At 48.3% G+C, this 19,833-nt stretch overlaps 1 protein-coding gene across 1 annotated transcript; it reads left to right on the forward strand.

Annotated features, from left to right (window-relative positions):
• Window positions 1–1,119: 1,119 nt before the first annotated feature.
• On the forward strand, window positions 1,120–2,125 carry CHC_T00002103001 (hypothetical protein). Its single transcript, XM_005713264.1, has 3 exons — window positions 1,120–1,173; window positions 1,243–1,607; window positions 1,756–2,125. Exons 1-3 carry the CDS (start codon window positions 1,120–1,122, stop codon window positions 2,123–2,125), a joined length of 789 nt encoding a protein of 262 aa, XP_005713321.1.
• The last annotated feature ends 17,708 nt before the right edge of the window (window positions 2,126–19,833 follow it).

Here is a 19,833-nt window from a genome sequence, read left to right on the forward strand (position 1 = left end):
CACGTGAGGACAGAATTGAGGGTGGAGGCGGCTAGGGAGACCGCAGAGATACTGGAGGCGGGGAAGGTGGGAGGGACGGTTGTGTTTGGCGGAGAGCGGAATCCGATGGAGGCGCTCAAGGAACTGGTAGGGGTTGTTAAGTCGGACAAGGCGAGGAGGGTAAGGGTGACACAAGCGGTGGCGGCAACGAATTGGTAATCTTGTATCGCTGTGTATCATGCATGTATCCTATCAAACTACCGCCAATTACACGACACTTGTCCCTATCATTTCTCACAACCATGCTGAAATTCTCTTCACTAAAAACTCACATTTCGGCAATTTTTGTCACGACTTGATTGCAGAATTCTGTATATGCAATTTCAGTGTAAGGTTTTTTGCAGAATTGTTTGCAGAAATCTGCAGAATCCGGTTTGCGTAAGCTCACTAATGTAAATCGGGATCCATATTCCGCATCGGGATCATGATCAAGTTTTGAACAAGTTTTGAAGAAATCCCTTTGGGTCGTCCACTCGCTCCTTTTGTTTTGATTGTGTACATCATCTTCACACGCGTTCCCCCCGCATTCCCGCTCCTTAACCAAATCCCGCACCCGCCACACCCGCTCCTCCCCCGGCCCGTCGACGCAGTCCATCCACTATGGCTCCAGCATCTATGGCCCCGACCTCCGCCCCTTCTTCCCCTTCCCCCAACCCCACTTCCCAACCCGAGGAGCTCGTCCAAGTCGACACCGCCCTCGCCGTCCTCTCCAAAGTCAACTTGCTCGCCGAATCCACCGCCCTCGCCCTCGACATCGGCGGCTCGCTCGCCAAAATCATCTACCTCCAACCCTTCGGCACCCTCCATTCCACCGTCCCCCTCCTCATCCATCGCGTCGACGGTAATGTCGCCTCCGCCCTCTCCGTCAATGTCCCGGAACTCAATGGCGTCTTGCATATCTTCGCCTTCGAGACATGCAACATCCACCAGCTCCTTCGCTTCATCCGCTCCCATTGGGCCAACGACAGCCACCCTTCCACCGGCGCACACACACTCATCCGCGCCACTGGCGGCGGCTCGTACAAGTATGCATCCACCTTTGTCGATGAGATCGGCGTCACGCTCGCACGTCTCGACGAGATGTCCTGCACCGTTGCGGGCCTCAACTTCCTCCTTACCACAGTCAAGGAGGAGGTCTACGCGTACATCCCGCCACACAAACAGCCCGCCCATACCATTGCCCCATCCGATTCCGTCCATGAGCCAGCCCCGGATTTTGCCCGCAAGTTTGTCGACACCACCCGCCATCCCTTCCCTTATCTGCTCGTCAACATCGGCTCAGGTGTCTCCATCGTCAAAGTCACTGGTCACGGCCAGTTTGAGCGTGTCAGCGGCTCATCGCTAGGCGGCGGCACATTTTGGGGACTTGCGCGCATGCTGCTTGACTGCGCCACCTTTGATGATGTCATCCGCCTCACCCATGACGGCGACAACGCAAACGTTGATATGCTTGTCGGTGATATTTATGGCGGTGCGTACTCGAACCTCGGTCTCGACTCCAGCGTCATCGCCGCCTCGTTCGGCAAGGCCACTATGCTTATCGACCCTCCCGAGCTTCCCAACTTCTCGTGGCATAACTTGAAGGACCGCTTCTCCCGTGCCGTCAAGGGCTCGTTCGACTTGTGGATGTCATTTTTTGAAGCCGTGCCTTGCATCGGCGATATCCTCCGCGCTCTCATGCCCGCGCGCAGCCCCCGTAACCGCCACGGATCTCAGCGCCACTTTTCGCCAGCAGGACATAGCCCTGTCATTACTGAGAATGGTTTCCTACAATATTGGCCAGATCGCCTACCTGAACGCCCGTGTGCACAACTTGGATCGCATATACTTTGGCGGCAACTTTATCAGAAACCATCCCTATACCATTGCCGATATTGGGACTGTGGGACGGGACGAAGGCGGCGAGCAGGCGCAAGGCGGCCTCGAGCGAGCGCGGGGAGACGGGGATGGGTGCGATCTTGATGGCGTCGAGGGCAGAGATCTCCGTCTCAGCGGAAGCGTGTGTGCGGGCGGCGTCGAAGACGGTCGGGAGGAAATCGGTGAGCGGGGTGGGCAACTCATGCTGGACAGAGAAAGGCAGAGTTAATACCCTGTACTGTAGTGTGTATCCGACCGACCAAGCTTATCATACCTCAACAGATCCGACAAATTTAATAATTTTTCATCATTTAGCCGACACGAATTCTTCTGAAAGAATACTTCAAGACAGCCATATCGCACTTGAACAGTGGGGTTGTCAATGAAATACCTTGTAAATCACGAAGAAGCCATTTTCAATTTCGTACTACAAAGAAAAACTGCTTACAGTGAAGATTTCCAGGTTCTGCTTCACTTTTAGAGGTAGAACTTGTCTCCACAACAAAAGATTTATGCTGATTGTGTCAAGGGCTATGTGGAGTACCCAGTAGTCAAATCAGAACTAAAAAACAAGCAAGAAGTTCGAAGAAAAATCCCTTTGTCCTAAAATTTTGTCCTCACGGTCGGATAGACACTAGCAGACCGCCACTTGTAATGTAATTATTTGGTGTGCAAAATCTAAACCGCCAGGCCTGGGGACCCCTGCGCACTGTTCCTTCAACAACATCCTACACTCTCACTTCTTCCAACACCATAATCCACACGAAAATATCGGACGACAGCACCACCGTTCCTCATATGTCAGGTCGAAGAAAGAGACGTCGTACGATGGGCACTACTTGGATGGACAACGTCCCTAACTTGCCAGACCTGGCAGCCCTGTTCCATGACGTTCATACACGACCAGGATGCGATCTCGATGGGGATGCAGATGCGGCCGCACTTATGGAAGCAGAAGAAACCCCAGCTCTCGAGCTTCCGGAAACTGGCGAAGCGGCTGATATTTTGGGAGTGTTGAATGGGCACGCTTCGTCGAACAATCAGACTGGAGATCATGGTACTAGATCGAAGATAAAGGGCTCGGAACATCGAGAAACGGTTGTCGTAGAAGAAGGAATAGATCTTGTCGACTATGATGAAGGCCACTTCCCAGAACTTGGCGACTCGGAACAATTCGCTCCCGAGAGCGATCCAAACGGTGTTTTAGTGGGAAATGACAATATCATTATTCCAAGAATTTATTAAGAGAGCTGTGAGAGGATGGAGTGCCTTCCGAGTTTGTCAAGTGACGATCCCGAAATGGGAAGCAGGCTGGACAGCCAGAAAGTTTTGCGATTATTTCTATCGTCTCGGAAGCTTTTCGAACCATGGTACAACCTTTTGGGCTTCGTAATAGTTTGCGGTAACGTCCGCTATACGGTCAGACAGTATAACCTCCTGAGAGATATACTGTCTTGGGTTTCTCCTTCTATTAAGGTCCCATCTTATTCCACCGTGCAGAGGACTCTCTTTCGGCATGCTTTGAAGTATCTTTTTCCCAAGAGTGACCTCAAGTACTTTGTCGTCCGACGAAAGAAGAAGGCATTCAACCGAACGTCATTGGTTGAAAATTTGGGGGGTAACGAGGAGACCGCATCGCAATATTCGAACGGGTCTAAAACTCCTGTTCGTATTGTTCCACCAAGTGAATGGGCGAAAGTGGACATCATGATGGCTCCGTTCTTCAACTCAATGTATCCAAAATCCAGTCGATGGCATGGTGGTGTGGCGGACGCAGAATGCATAGAAAGCTCGAAGCTGGTTGCAGAGCGGCAGATAATATCGGAAGCTACGACAGCACTTTACGTCCACAATGGTTCATGTACTGTGCAGGCGTTCCCGGGTGCCGTGATTCGACTGGAACTGTCAGAACTGCTTCCATCACGTTTGTCACTTGACGTGCGCAAGCTGGGCTATCGTGTTCATGAGAACGCAGAGAATAACTTTGTAATGAAGTGTATAATTTCAGCCGTGTGGTGCGTGGGAAGTGAGGGAAATGTTACAAGAAGCGCCAACATGGCGATGAAGGTTCTCCGTGGCGTGGAGAATTGCCTGGCCAGGCAGTTTTTTACAGCACCGCCATTGGAAAAGTATAATAGATCTGTGAGGCGTAGAGATGGAGGGATAGATTTTGAAGCAAGGGCTCGTTCTTCGAAGAAGGTGTTGCCTGGGGATATTTGTACCCTTCTTCGACCTACAGAAAGTGAAGTAGTGGCAACGTCGAGAATGTGTATGTTGGTTTCTAGGTTTTGGAAACACAAGGATGGTCTCAGCTCAGACACTTTGTTTTGGTTTCAAAACATGAGTGCAAACGGGGCCGGTCAGCGTTTCAATGATGGTGCCGATGGAACTCCAGACAAACCCTTTTGTCTGCTCGGTACTCAACATTTGAAAGGGCTGCCTTTCCTCCTCCAAGAGCCCAAAATATCGGGATGCACCTGCAACATTGACAGAAGAATGCAAAACAGCGGCCGCTTAATGGATGGAACAAAGTTCGTGGTCTATCGCGCTCTCCTATACTGCGATGACTTTTCCCCATTCTCTTCATTGTATCCGCAGGGTTCAGCAGGTGGATGCTACATGATCCCGCTTGGACTACCACCGCGAAGTCGTAACACGCGATCGTCTGTCAGAATCATTGGATTAACTCCTCCAGGTGTATCAACGAACAATATACTGCTCTCAATCATTCCAGACTTGGTTAAGTGTACAACAGAAGGTGTGGAAGCACACACGCCTACCGGCGAGAGAGTAAGAATCTTTGTCGACGTTGTGGGTTTTGTGGCTGACTATCCAGCGGCCGCTGAAACATTGGATGTTTTGGGACATACAGCAAATACGCCCTGCACTCTTTGTACATTTCGGAAGAACACCGGCGTCGGTGAGAGCGGATACGGCTATACGACAAAAGTCCATGCACACCGCACGGCGTCCTTGAGGTGCATGGAACGCCATGACGCTCTTCGCAACAGCGAAATTGACAGTCGAGACACAAACCGGCTTGGTATGAAAGACAGCAACAAGGTAAGTGACGAAAGTTCTCCTCTTCTTGCATTGCAAAGGGAACTTGAGCGCGTACGAGTTGACATACCGTTAACAAGCGCTGGAAAGCGTGTGGTGTCAGGACGTTTTGAGGCATATCGCTGCAACGTCGTCGCGCCTGACCATTTGCTGGCCGGTCTCGCGAAGAACGTTATCGAGGTAGGCTTCCACGTCATTAACCGACAAGGAAACGCGGCCGCGTTCAGGGCAAAAGCTGACATGGCAATATGCGGAGCCCTCCGAGACAATGGGTTGAAGAGGCAATCATCAGTTTTTAGTTCCAAGAATGAACTCAATTCCATGACTCTGTCAGGTGTGTTCTGTGTGCTTCTCGTGTGCGTTCCGGTTTTCTACCAACTGTTCCCGGGGATCCAGAGTGAAGAAACCACTGTTGTGTTGGATCTATTGACGCAATTGCAGGAATTGATTGCGTTGACGTACTGGTGGCCATCGGAAGAGGCGGATGGTGTCTCAGATTATTTGTATGTGACAAGTGATAATGGAGCTCAATACCATGCAGACTTGCTGGAAAGGGCTGAGAAGTATGTGACTGAGGCAGACAAGTTTTGCGCAAATTATTGCCAAGGAGTGGGTAAAGGTCGCCCCAGCTTGGACAAGCCGAACCTGCCCAGGTTAATCGAGTTGTACAACCACACAATTCCTGCCTTCGGGCATGTACGTCACTTTATGGAACTGGTGTTCGAGAATGCTCATCAACCTTTGAAGAGGTGCATAGTCCGGGGTAATCACCAAAAAGGACATTTAGCGGCCGTGGGTCATTGTTTGGGGAATGATTGGCAAGGGCGGTTGGCGTTGCTGTCCAGCACTATGACACAAACTTCGGATGCCGGACTGAAGATGGAATGCAGGAGAGGCCTTCGACGCTTGCTTCTCGGCGAAGCTTGCAACGAGTTGTCACAGGCTTCGGATGAATTGAAGGGATTCCTGAAGGACACAGAGGTTAGTATATCTGATTTATTTGTCAAACCGTTGATGGATGAGATGCGGTCGAATGGGAAGGTCAACCCCGCTTGGACGGGAGATTCCGTACGATGGGAGGGGAATTGTGAAAAGGATGTCAATTAGCTGTCCAGATGTTGCATATCAGAAACAGAAACAATAGATTCATCTCAGCTTTTGTCGCAGCTTTTGTCACGGGCTACAAACATCCTGGAAAATCTCCGTCCATAATTTGATACGTCAAAGAAGTCGGAAGTCAAGTTGTTCTCGTCTGCTCGGCGCGTTCGCAGAAGCTACTTGAGTGCGTCCCCACGGACGTACTCGCATGACACGATTGAGCCGGGATGTGTCGTCCAGGTTATGTTACCGCGCGGAGGGACGAAGGGATTGCTTTTGCATGCAAATGGGGCGGTCGGATCGTCATTGAACCTGTTCGCAGTTGTTGGGGTCTTGCAGAGAGAGGACGAGAGTCCTCACGCGGCTGTCGTAAGATGCAGAGTGGATGATCGTAAAACTCTGAGGATATCCGCGGAACTGAACTCAGAGTCTATAGAGGTGCTCTGTCTCACTGATGGCGTCCGTCGCGTGGCGCTGTACCACGCCTGCTCAGCCAACTCCTGTCACGTATCGAGGGACAACTTCATCAAACACTCTGCTAATGTTTTGGGTGGCGGGGCATTCTACTTTCAGACGAGGAGAAAAGGTTACCCTGCAAGAATGTCATGAAGGAGATAGGGACCTGGTGTTTCAGACGCTGGAAAACCTGATTATTCGCGGAGTGGCGTTTTCTACTGGAAAATTATCAGATTTCAGCACCCATCCCATCTGAATTGGAATTGGGCGGACCTCTGGTTACACGTCTCGCCGATCGCGTCAAGAGTTGGACACCTCGCTCTTCCTTGGCCAATCTACTGCTGACTGAAGGTATCTTTGGACACAAACAACCACGCAGTTCGTTTCCCGTATGAGGGCGCAAGATCGATGCCATAGGGTCACGGCGGGCCCGCTTGTGGTGTATGGGTGATCAGGATTGCGAGAGATCGCTAGTGCTATTGCTGGTGGATGGGGCTGCGAACGGCCGATCTACAGATGATCGATGTCGATGCCGTCGTGATAGGAAACGCGCTGAAAGTAGGTTGGTATGCACGCAGGTGGGTTGCATTTTTGTCCGCGTATGTCCGCACTATCTGACCATCTTCAAATTTTTGTGATGAGATCGCCTTTGTCTGCGTGCGAACCTGACGGAATTAAAACCGTGTTTGTCTTGTGAAAGTGTTGGATGGATTGTAAGTTGTCGTTGACGCTTCGCGAATCAGTCCGGCCGGACAGGCGTGCTGCACACAGTATCTTGCCTACTTCAGTTTACATCTGCGCTTGTCCCCACAACAGTTGGTCATCGGAACTTGAAGTCATGGTAAACTGAACTCCGTCATGATTGGAAGTGTCACATGGCATCGGCGCCGGAAGTTAGGCAGTTCTTGCTGCGTGAAAGTGTTGGATGGATTGTAAGTTGTCGTTAACGCTTCGCGAAGCAGTCCGGCCGGACAGGCGTGCTGCACGCAGTATCTAACCTACTTCAGTTTACATCTGCGCTTGTCCCCACAACAGTTGGTCATCGGAACTTGAAGTCATGGTAAACTGAACTCCGTCATGATTGGAAGTGTCACATGGCATCGGCGCCGGAAGTTAGGCAGTTCTTGCTGCGTGAAAGTGTTGGATGGATTGTAAGTTGTCGTTAACGCTTCGCGAATCAGTCCGGCCGGACAGGCGTGCTGCAGGCAGTATCTAACCTACTTCAGTTTATATCTGCGCTTGTCCCCACAACAGTTGGTCGTCGGAGCTTGAATCGGCAAGGAGACTGTATATTGCGCTGCGTAGCGTATGTAGATAGGGAGCTAACATAGTGGTAAACCGACTACTGACTCTTGCTCGCAATTCACACTGCTCCCATCCTATATGACAACTGGTACCACGCGTGTGGTGCATTGCCCCGATCCTACGTGTGCACATCGCCGACCAGAAACAAACGTTGGATTATTCCAGTCTGTTTGGCACTACCAAAACGCAATAAACTACTGCATGGCCATGCCCAGCGGTTAATATGGGATGTTTTTGAGATGGATCAGCCCAGCACGTATGGCGGTACCGCCAAATATTACAATGAGGCACTGCCATGTCCAATTGTAAATCTGCGATTTTTTTCAGCTGGCCCAGCGACGGCAAGGTATTGGAAGAGTACCAATAGATTACGGCTTGCAGGGAATTCGGTGCAAAATCAGTATCAAAAATTTTGCTCAAAAAATGTCTTGACTATCATTGGTACGGCCAAATCAAAAATTAAATTAATCGTAACGTTACGGGCCAGATTTACTTCGTAGTGCAGCGTCTGTGGCCTAGTGGTTAACGAATTTTTGCGGCAAATTTTTCAGACCTCGATTTTAACATCACAAGTGTCCATGTTTTGTTTTTGTGTTGTGAAGCAAGTTCTTTGTCGATCCCCTTCTGCCAGAAGCGAGCTTTTGGAGAATCCATAGCTTGCTTGTACGAGTTTGGAATTTCCGTTATCACATGGGCGTGGCTAAGGAGTCCAGTAGTCACCAAAGCTGCTGCCCACCACGCCCCAGGCGTTTTGCGAATGCGAGTGGACCGACGGAGATTAGTTGGCGGATCAATAGTTTCTTCCTCAACTACGTGTTGCTCAACTGTTTCGGTAGTTTCGTCCTCCCCTGCAGTTGGGGAGGAGTTGGAGGATTCATCAGAGTCTTGTTGTTCATCCGGCAATGATACTTCTGATGCCACTGCATCATTTTCTGCAACTTCCTCATCGATGTTCAAGTTGATTGTGTCATCATCAGTTGTAGCCTCCTCGTTTGTATCCATCGGTTCACCAGATTTGTCTCCCGTGGACTCGTCAAAAGTAACATCTCTGGATACGATCACTTTGTGTAAATCACCATCCCACAACTTGTAAGCTTTCGTATTTTCAGCATACCCCAGAAACATTGCCTCCTTTGCACGGGCGTCAAGTTTCTGGATGTTGTGTTTTGGTAATGTATACCAACACTTTGAACCGAAAACACGCAAATGACCAACATTTGGCACAGATTTCATCCATAAGTGGTATGGGGTCATCTTCGGGGGAATGACACGTGACGTGACTCGATTTCGAACGTACACTGCATTGGCAAGTGCTTCTGCCCAGAACCCCTTTGTAACTTTCTTGTGCGCTAGCATGGAGCGCACCAAGTTTACCAAAGTTCTGTTCAGTCGCTCGGCGACGCCATTTTGCTCCAGTGTGTACGCGGTCGTCATTTGATGCTGAGTACCACTTGCAATCAGAAAAGACTTAAACTCCGTGGACAGATACTCACCACCTCGATCGGTGCGAAGCACTTTGATCTTGCGACCAGTGTGAGTCTGAGCAAGTTGTGCAAACATTTTCTATCGTTCAAATGCTTCTGATTTATGATGCATAGGGAACACTACGGACCAGTTTGAGTGATCATCTATGAAGGTAATGAAGTACTTGGCCCCACCAATGGACTGCACCTCTAAGGGCCACAAACATCAGAGTGAACTAAGTCTAGACAGAAGTATGCCCGCCTCGAGGACCGCTCTTTTGGGATCACAGATAGAGTGGCTTTGCCGTAGACGCACGCAGAACATTTTTCAGAGATGCAATCATTGTCAGTATTGTTAATTTTGTTAGCCTCATTACCAAGTAGTTTGACTCCACTTACCACATTGTCACGAATCATCGAAGCAATACCTTGAGAATGCACATGTGCAAATCGCTCATGCCACGTTTGCGGAGTGGCAGCATGTGCAGATCCGATGTCACTGACGATGTCGAGAACGTAAAGTTCTCCAACCAATGTCGCAGTCGCTACTACAGTTGAGCCTCGTCTGATCATGCATTTTCCATTTTCGAACCCAACTTTTAGTCCAAGTTCAGTCATTCGACTGACAGAGAGCAGAGAGAACGCAAAGTCCGGAACGTGCAATACATCCGTCAACTTGCACGGTTCGATGCGGCCATTCACATTTAACTTCAAGTGAACGTCACCACGGCCGGCAACCTTTGCACTAGCCTTGGTTCCCATCTGAACAGAGGCGGATTCAAGTGGCTCATACGTCGCAAACAAAGATCGGTCATATGTAATATGAGCTGTACAAGCTGAATTTACGAGCCACGAAGGCAACATCTCGATATCGTTCGTGTGCAAAGCTTTCGACATCAGACATGTGAAGTCGACGCTGTTTACTACCATGCCCGGATCAGGTTTCTGTGTGACAAATGCAGATTGTTTCCGCTGAGACATACGCGGTTTATATCCGCTAGGAGGAGCCGGGCGACGCCCATTCAAATCCTTTCCCCAGCAGCGGGTTGCCGTATGGCCTGTATGACCGCAGTTCGTGCATTTGTAATCGTTTATGTCCCCATTGTTCGGGGCACGATTAACCAGAGCCGATGTCCGTGAGGAGCTAGACTTCATGTTTGCTCTTTGCTCTTCCTGCAGCAGACGACTTTTCACAAAGTCCAAACTGAATATCTTTTCCTCATTACCGAGAGCATCAAGTGCAACGATGAGAGCCTCGAAACGGGCAGGCAGACCGTTGAGCACTGCCATGGCCATCTCCTTGTCATCGATGTTTACGCTCATTGACTTGAGAATGGCTGCCAGCTGCTTGACACGATTGATGTATGCAAGCACCTTTTCACCGGAAAGCATCTTCACAGTGTAGAACTCACGACGTGCAGCTAGTTTGTTCAGCAAAGTGTGCCTCTCAAACACGTTGACAATAGCTTCCCACATCTCATGAGCAGTATCAACATCACGTACATGCTCAAGATGCTCATCTGATAGGGAGAGACCAATCAGTGCTTTAGCTTTACTGTCACCTCTGATCCACTTCTTACGCTCTTCCGCGCGTTCCTCACTTGGAACTCTTCCCTCAACGATGTATTGGTCAACATCACGTAGAGCAAGCAGAAGTTGTATTTTCTGCTTCCACACGTAGAAGTTGGAGTCCGTCAGTTTGTCGATTCTGATGGATCCTCCTCCTCCTTGATCTTCCATTTTAGTGCAAATAAACTTCAAGTATTCGAAAATCCGTTCGGGGATCCCAAGCCGTTAACCGATAGTCAACACAATGGCAAGCCCACCCGTCTAAGAAATTCGATATGATTACTATGAAGTTGCACTAGGAGAAATTTGCGAACAGATATGTGAATTTTTTTGGATGAAATCCCTAACTATTCTGTTCACAAACTACCTTTAAGTGTGCGGCACCGTTCTCGTGGCACTTCAGGTGCCCGTGAGACTCAAAGACGCGATTGCAAGGGATACAACGCGGAGTCTCCTTAGCGTTGGCAACTTGAATGCGATGAGACCTAGACTGAATGTGGTCGTAAAAGGCCTTCGCACTATTGCCACTAACGCCGCACACTTTACAATACCGCTTATACCGCGGGCACACCTTACGATTCCTCTTGCGCTCACGCTTAAACTCTTTATCCGCGAGAACAGCCGCTTTCCGAGCAGAAAGTCGATTCGTAGTTCTCTTTATTGGTGCGGGAACAGAGCGCGGAATACGAGGAGTCCTATAAGCTGCGTGTTGGAAATCTTCGACCACATGCTAAGTTACAAGTCTGGACAGATATTACACGTGTACGTCGACGAAACCTAAAATGCTTGCAAGAGCATTCTCAGGATGTTTGGTCTTCAACGTGGACACGTGTCATATTTGTACACGGTTGCACTTTCCTATCATTTCCGAGCATGTTACAATTTTGGTGTTGACACGTGTAAGTTATGTACCTCGTGGCACTCTACAGTACATTCTGAACATGTTTCATTTTTCTCGATTTGACACGTGTGTGACACGTATGACATTTGTCCTACACGTGTATGACACGTATGACGTATGTGCCACAGTGGTTATTAATCGTATTGTAAAATCTGTAATCTACAGTACAGTACATTCAGATATTATTGACTCTCAAACGGTCCCAAATTATTAGCAAGAGAGAGTACAAGTAGGAAAGTCATTTGATTATCAACCGAGAGTGCAAGGAGAGTCATTTGATTATCAACCGAGAGTGGAAGTAGGAGAGTCACTTGATTATCAACCGAGAGTGCAACAGGGAGAGTCACTTGATTATCAACGAGTGCAAGAAGGAGAGTCACGTGACCAGCCCTAATGGCTCGAATTGTATGTAGTTCGAAGAGTATAAGTAGCGCCAATAGTTGGCGACCAAGAGTAAAATGGTATCAACTTCTTTTCCCGTCAACCACCAGCAACCTTCAACCATCCTTCTTCCCTCTGCTCCGCTGACCTTTCTATAGGTTATGGGCCCAGTTCAACGCTGATCGTCGTCTTCGTTTTGGTTCAAGTTCGAGTTTCGCCGTCTTTCAAGTATCAGTTTGTTCAGCTCGTCAAGCACAAGAAAAAGGTATCAGTTTCAGTCTCCGCTTTCGAGTTTGGTTTTTCAGTTTTTTCAGTTTTTGCCGTCGTTTTTAGCACCGTTTCAGCCGATTTTTCAGTTTGGTGGTCCGTCAGTTCCCAGTTTTTGGAAATCAACTTTGTGGTCTTGCAGCTTTGTCGTGGCAGTCGTTGTGTGAGCTGTGGGTGAGCCTTCCGCTAGTCGGGAGGAAGAAAGTCCCTAGTGGCCAACGCACTGCCAAATCCTCAGTGGAACATACCCTCGCTCTTGGTGAAAGGCTGGTGCCATTGGAAATCTGACTTGAGCGAGGGTCCGACCAAGAATCGTCGAGAGACGAATTACTGATCCTCGGGGAGGATCACAGTGTACTGGTCTAGTCGATCCGCACTCTGCCTTCGGGAGGTGCGTCGGCGGTGTGGGTAACGCTCTCGGTATTAGCCCTATAGGTACGACTTCGGTCCCCTGGGTGAAGAGAATACGTGCCTAAACGCTGAACCTCTCACTATACGTGTATAAGGTCGCGTACCTCGATTAAGTTCGCACGGAAGAGGGTGACCCAAGGAGTGATTGTGAACAAATCACACGAGTACGACGAAGGCAGTTTCATTCTTGTGTTGTGGGAGACCCTCTGAGGCAGTACCGTATCAAGTTTGGACAAGCCGATTTAGGTTGCAGGGACCGTTCGCGGTAGTAACCAAAAGTCCTGGTTCGTCTACAGGCAAAGTGGTGTGCTTACTCGTGGAACGTTTGATTTAGTTCACAGTCGAAAGACCCGCACTGGCCAACATACAGGGGTAGCGCCCTAAGGCAATTTTAAGAAGAATACGCTTGTTCCACTCCGCCGGGAACAAGCACCAAGAACGTTTCCGAGTAATCGCTACAAACTTCTTATACGGGTGGGCTTGCCATTGTGTTGACTATCGGTTAACGGCTTGGGATCCCGGAACAGAAGACCTTGTATACTCGAAGGGTACATCCATTCGGCGAAATGGATGACCAAAGCTCTGGATCGGTCAGAATCGAGAAGCTGACCGCATCTAACTTTTACATCTGGAAGCAGAAAATCCAGCTACTGCTTGCTCTCCGAGATGTCGATCAATACGTTTTTGATGATATCCCGGAGAATGCGACGTCAGATGACCGGAGAAAATGGATCCGTGGTGACGCAAAAGCAAAGGCAGTCATCGGACTCACGCTTTCTGATGACTACTTGCAACATGTGCGAGGGTGTAGCAGTGCGAAAGAGACATGGGAAGCAATTCTGAATGTGTTTGAGCGTCATACTTTGCTCAACAAGCTTGCCGCCCGTCGCGACTTTTACACTGTATCCATGCTCCCATCCGAGAAAGTGCTCGTGTTCATCAATCGTGTGAAGCAACTTGCTGCCAGATTGCAGTCAATGAGTGTTGAGATTGACGATAAAGAAATTGCAATGGCTGTGTTGAATGGCTTGCTTCCACGATTCGATAACTTGATTGTTGCTCTTGACGCACTTGGCAATGAAGATAAAGTGTTTGGACTCGAGTTTGTGAAGAGTCGTCTGCTGCAAGAAGAGCAACGAGAAAGCATGAAGACCGCTTCTGCTTCATCATCACATGCACCTGCACTTGTCAATCGTATGCCTATTCGACGTGATATGAGATGTACGAATTGCAATAGACATGGGCATACTGCAGCGCGTTGCTGGGGCAAGGATGTGAATGGGCGCCGACCAGCACCGCCAGACGGGTTCCGGTCCCGCAACCCCGGCATGAAGCCAAGTGCATTCGTATCTCGAGATGAAACTTCTACTGCTGCCTTTGCTGAAAGCGACTTTACATGCCTGCTTTCGACTTCTTCTCCCGAAAGGAAGGCAGTGAACGCAGGGTCATGGCTTGTGGATTCCGGTTGCAGTGCCCACATTACATTTGTTCGCGCTATGTTCGTTACTTATGAACAGATGCAATCTGGATCAGTCGAGATGGGCACTAAGGCTAGAGCCAATGTCGCTGGTCGTGGTGAGGTAGAATTCATGTTGAACGTCAATGGTAGTCCACATCCTTGCAAATTGTCCAATGTTTTGCATGTCCCTGATTTCGGATACTCGCTTCTGTCTGTTAGCCAAATCGTTTCAAAGGGCTTGCAAGTGTCATTTGAAAATGACAAATGCATCGTTACTGCAGGGCCAACTCTAGTTGCCACAGCTAGTCAAGTTGGGGATTTATTCATACTTGATGTCATGAATGAAACTTTCTCTGCTCATGTAGTTAACTTGCAGACGCTACATGAACGAATGGCCCATGTTAACGTACAAGGAATCGCATCAATGATTCACAATAATGTGGTAAGTGGCATCAATGTTCGTCAAAGCGATGTGATCAGAGCAATGAATCGAAAGTCTGACAATCAATCACTCTCTCGTTTGTCCTGCATGTGTGTTCGGCAAAGCAACGCGATCAGTAATCCCGAAACAGCGATCATCGTCTCGAGCACAGAATTGTCTTGACTTGGTACATTCTGACGTTTGCGGTCCGCTCGAAGTACAGTCCATTGGTGGTTCGAGATACTTCATTACATTTGTAGATGATCACTCGAACTGGGTTGTTGTGTACAGGATGCGAAATAAATCTGAGGCCTTTGCAAAATACAAGTTGTATGAACAGTTTGCCCAAACGCACACTGGTCGCAAAGTGAAGGTGCTTCGCACTGATCGAGGGGGAGAGTACTTGTCGACAGAATTCAAGTCATATTTGGATTCAAACGGTACACAGCACCAGCTCACCACTGCCTACACACCTGAACAAAACGGTGTTGCTGAACGTTTAAATCGAACCTTGATTGATCTTGTCCGTTCCATGCTTTCTCATAAACAGGTCAGTAAACGATTCTGGGCAGAGGCTCTTGCCACTGCAGTATATGTACGCAATCGAGTTACTTCACGGGCTTTGCCAGTTAACACGACTCCCCATCACATTTGGATGAAGTCAACTCCAAATGTTGGCCATTTGAGAGTATTTGGGTCAAAGTGTTGGTATACATTACCGAAATTAGAGCTCCGTAAGCTTGACTTGCGAGCGCGTGAAGCGATGTTTCTCGGTTATTCGCAATGCAGTAAAGCATACAAACTTTGGGACGGAGAGTTGAATAAAATTGTTGTTTCACGAGATGCCAAGTTTGATGAATCGACATGTGGGATGCATGACATTCCTGCACATGAAAAAGATTCAATCAGCTCTGATGTTGGCGTTGTATTGCTCGGTGGCGACAATGAGAATGAAGCCGATACCCCAAATACTAATGAGGTTGGGTCGGAAGAGGATGAAATTTCAGGGGAGGTTATTGAAAACGAGGACACTCACTCTGTAAGTGAGAATGATGAAGATGATGTATCACCTCCCGTCGAAACTCCGAATGTCACCCCTCCAACTCCGACTCCAGCTGTGCAAAGATCGTCTCGAATCAGTAGACCTCCCGGATCATGGTGGAGGAGCAACTTTGCAGCTGCTCCTCTTTCACATGCGCATGTCGCTATTGAAGGTCCTAAGACTTTCAAACAAGCAACCCACGGTCCTAGAGCTGCATTCTGGCAAACCGGCATTGACAAAGAACTTGCGTCGCAGACTAAGAATCAGACCTGGAAACTTGTTCCTCGATCTGAGGCGTCAAACATCTTGACATCTCGATGGGTTTTCAATGTCAAGCAGCTGCCTGATGCAAATGGCAATATAGTTGAAAGTGCAAAAGCCAGACTTGTTGCCCGTGGATTCCAGCAAGTGCAGGGTCTTGACTATACTGAGACATATGCCCCTGTCATAAAGTTTACCACTATTCGTCTACTTCTTGCCTTAGTTGCTCATTACGACCTTGAACTTCATCAGATGGATGTCGTGACTGCGTTTTTGAACGGCGACTTGGATGAAGACATCTATATGGAGCAACCCGAAGGCTGCGTTGACAAAAGCAAAAGTGATCATGTGTGTAAACTTTTGAAAGCACTTTACGGTCTTAAACAAGCACCTCGTCAATGGCATACCAAAGTGGATGATTTCTTACTCGGTGAATTGGGATTTGAGACTTCACGTAGTGATCCGTGCCTCTACATTAAACGCATTGGTAACACTATCATGCTAATTGCACTTTATGTCGATGACTTGTTGCTCGCTGGTAGTGATATCCATGCCATCAAATGGATGAAGGGGGAGCTTAACAAACAGTTTGAGATGAAAGACCTTGGTGAAGCAAAAGTCTGCATTGGTCTTGAGATTCAAAGAGATCACACTGCCAAGACATTGAGTCTCACTCAAACTAAGTATGCATCAAATGTGCTTGACCGTTTTAAAATGTCGGCTTGTAACCCTTCTCTGACGCCAATGGAACAAGGTCGCAGAACCACGAATTCTATCGAAAACGACTCCGAAACAAAGGCACCGTATCGTGAGGCAGTCGGTTGCCTTATGTACTTGATGGTTGGCACTCGTCCAGACTTGGCATACGCCATTGGAAAGCTTTCCCAAAATTCTGCCAACCCATGTGAGTCACACTGGGCAGGTGTAAAACGAGTAATGCGATACGTGCAAGGGACTCGAAACTTAGGAATCGTGTTTGACAATAAATCCAAATCGCCGGAGTTGCTCGGTTTCAGTGATGCTGACTGGGCCGGTTGTTCAGACTCTTGCAAGTCGACCAGCGGATATGTTTTCAAGTTCTGTGGTTGAGCGATCAGTTGGAGTTCCCGGAAACAGACTGTGGTTGCAACTTCGACGTGTGAAGCTGAGTACATTGCACTATGTGAAGCGTGTAAGGAGGCGACCTGGTTGCGTCAAGTTGTTGCTGATGTCCTCGGACTTGATTCTGATCCCACGATCATGATGGGGTGTGACAATGCAGGGACGATTTCGTTTGCACAGAATGAATCGATCAACCGTCGCAACAAACATGTTGATGTAAAATACCACTACGTACGAGATGCTATTAAGAGAAACATTGTGTATTTGTCGCATTGTCCGACCACTTCGATGCCTGCGGATATCTTAACCAAAGCACTTGGGCGAATTCTATTCCAGAAGTTTGTAGAACTTCTGGGGCTTGCAGTGTCCAGTAAGAGCATGTGATCGAGGGGGAGTGTTGGAAATCTTCGACCACATGCTAAGTTACAAGCCTGACAGATATTACACGTGTACGTCGACGAAACCTAAAATGCTTGCAAGAGCATTCTCAGGATGTTTGGTCTTCAACGTGGACACGTGTCATATTTGTACACGGTTGCACTTTCCTATCATTTCCGAGCATGTTACAATTTTGGTGTTGATACGTGTAAGTTATGTACCTCGTGGCACTCTACAGTACATTCTGAACATGTTTCATTTTTCTCGATTTGACACGTGTGTGACACGTATGACATTTGTCCTACACGTGTATGACACGTATGACGTATGTGCCACAGTGGTTATTAATCGTATTGTAAAATCTGTAATCTACAGTACAGTACATTCAGATATTATTGACTCTCAAACGGTCTACCCGGGACAGCGGAGGCATTGCAGTCACCACACTGTCGTAGTTGCCCACTTTCATCCGATCCCTTGATTATCAACCGAGAGTGCAAGGAGAGTCATTTGATTATCAACCGAGAGTGCAAGGAGAGTCATTTGATTATCAACCGAGAGTGGAAGTAGGAGAGTCACTTGATTATCAACCGAGAGTGCAACAGGGAGAGTCACTTGATTATCAACCGAGAGTGGAAGTAGGAGAGTCACTTGATTATCAACCGAGAGTGCAACAGGGAGAGTCACTTGATTATCAACGAGTGCAAGAAGGAGAGTCACGTGACCAGCCCTAATGGCTCGAATTGTAAGTAGTTCGAAGAGTATAAGTAGCGCCAGTAGTTGGCGACCAAGAGTAAAATGGTATCAACTTCTTTTCCCGTCAACCACCAGCAACCTTCAACCATCCTTCTTCCCTCTGCCCGGCTGACCTTTCTATACTGAGCAACTCGAGGACGGACCCGGAAGCGCGAGCCGAGGTGAAGGTTGATCCTCAGGCTCAAGCACCTCAACGGATACGACCTCCGATGTCCCAACCGTTCGACCGGTGACCAGCTTCCCAGGCGCAGAGCGCACCGGTACTAGTTCCAGATCTAACACAACCCCGTAAAAACAGGTATTCACAATAAGGAATATGAAGATAATCGTCAGTAACAGATTTTGGAATTATTGCTCTTAAGAACCACCAAAACGTGCAAAGACAATCACTTAGATGTGTAGGAAATGGAAAGAAACTCAAAACTTACTTTGCATGAGAGAACGAAGAAAAACCAAATGCGAGATTGATGACGACGGCGGTAGCGGGAGCGGAAACGAAGACGAAGACCAAAGACAGAGACAGCAGCAAGAACCACAGCAAGAACAAAAGCCAAACCAAGAACGAAGACAACGAAGACAGCGGGGGCGATGACCAAAACCAATTCACACAAGAGAGCAAGAACGACAGCAGCAGCGAAAACCAAAACCAAGAACGACGGCAAGAACGAGAGCGACAACGACAGCGAGAAGACCAGCGGAAACAGCGACGAGAAACGGCAGCGAAAACGACAGCGACAACGACGGCAGAAACAACGGAACGAGAACGACAGCCTCATGCAGTGAAACGACAGCGAGGGACTGGGCCCATAACCAAATGGTAGGTTCGGAGGGGCAAGGGAAAGAAGGAGGGCAGGTTGATGTGTGTGAGTGAAGGAGTTGGTACCGAGGTTTACTTGGAGCCGTCTTTCGGCGATACTTATACACTTTCAGTGTTACACTATCCCATTACTTTGGCACCTGGTAAACCGTACTCACCATATAACAGTGATTGGTTATTAAAAAGATTTTTCCTTCTTAAAAAGAACTGCGTTAGAATATTGCCTAAGCCGAATTTAAGCCTATTTATGGCTTTTAGACACAGGTCGCTAATTCTGGAGAGTATATTTATTCTTTGCGCACTGCAGCAAAGTGTGTAATTTTTGTGAAATTGTGAAATTCACGGTTTCAAAGAGTGGATAACTCCTTGGAGTCATTATGTAGATCAGTCTACTCTGCGTTTATGTCGATGACCTACAGATTCGACAATCTTGACCCATGAAGTGCGGAGGCAATGATCCATGATATGGTGCCGCGCCTCGCTATCGGATGCGTATGAAAATTTGGTTTGAGAGCTCATTCAAGAACTAAACAGACCACCCCTCTTTTCCAGTGGAGCTGTTCTACAATCACATCGCTTCGAGACGGAATGAATCTTGTGAGTCATGTGTACATCATATGTGAAACAGAGCAAAATGGTGTTCTCATCTTGAGCGAGTTCACAGGAGCCGCAAAAAACTTAACGGGTGCTTTGCTAGTGAATCTCTGGAACGTTGATAATGGACAGCGATGCAATTTTTCAGAGCCTGGAAATGCCCGACTTCGAGAGAGAGTTGAAACACCAGAAAGTAT

This window comes from Chondrus crispus, genomic scaffold, assembly GCF_000350225.1.
Source record: "Chondrus crispus Stackhouse genomic scaffold, scaffold_125, whole genome shotgun sequence".
Lineage (NCBI taxonomy): Eukaryota > Rhodophyta > Florideophyceae > Gigartinales > Gigartinaceae > Chondrus > Chondrus crispus.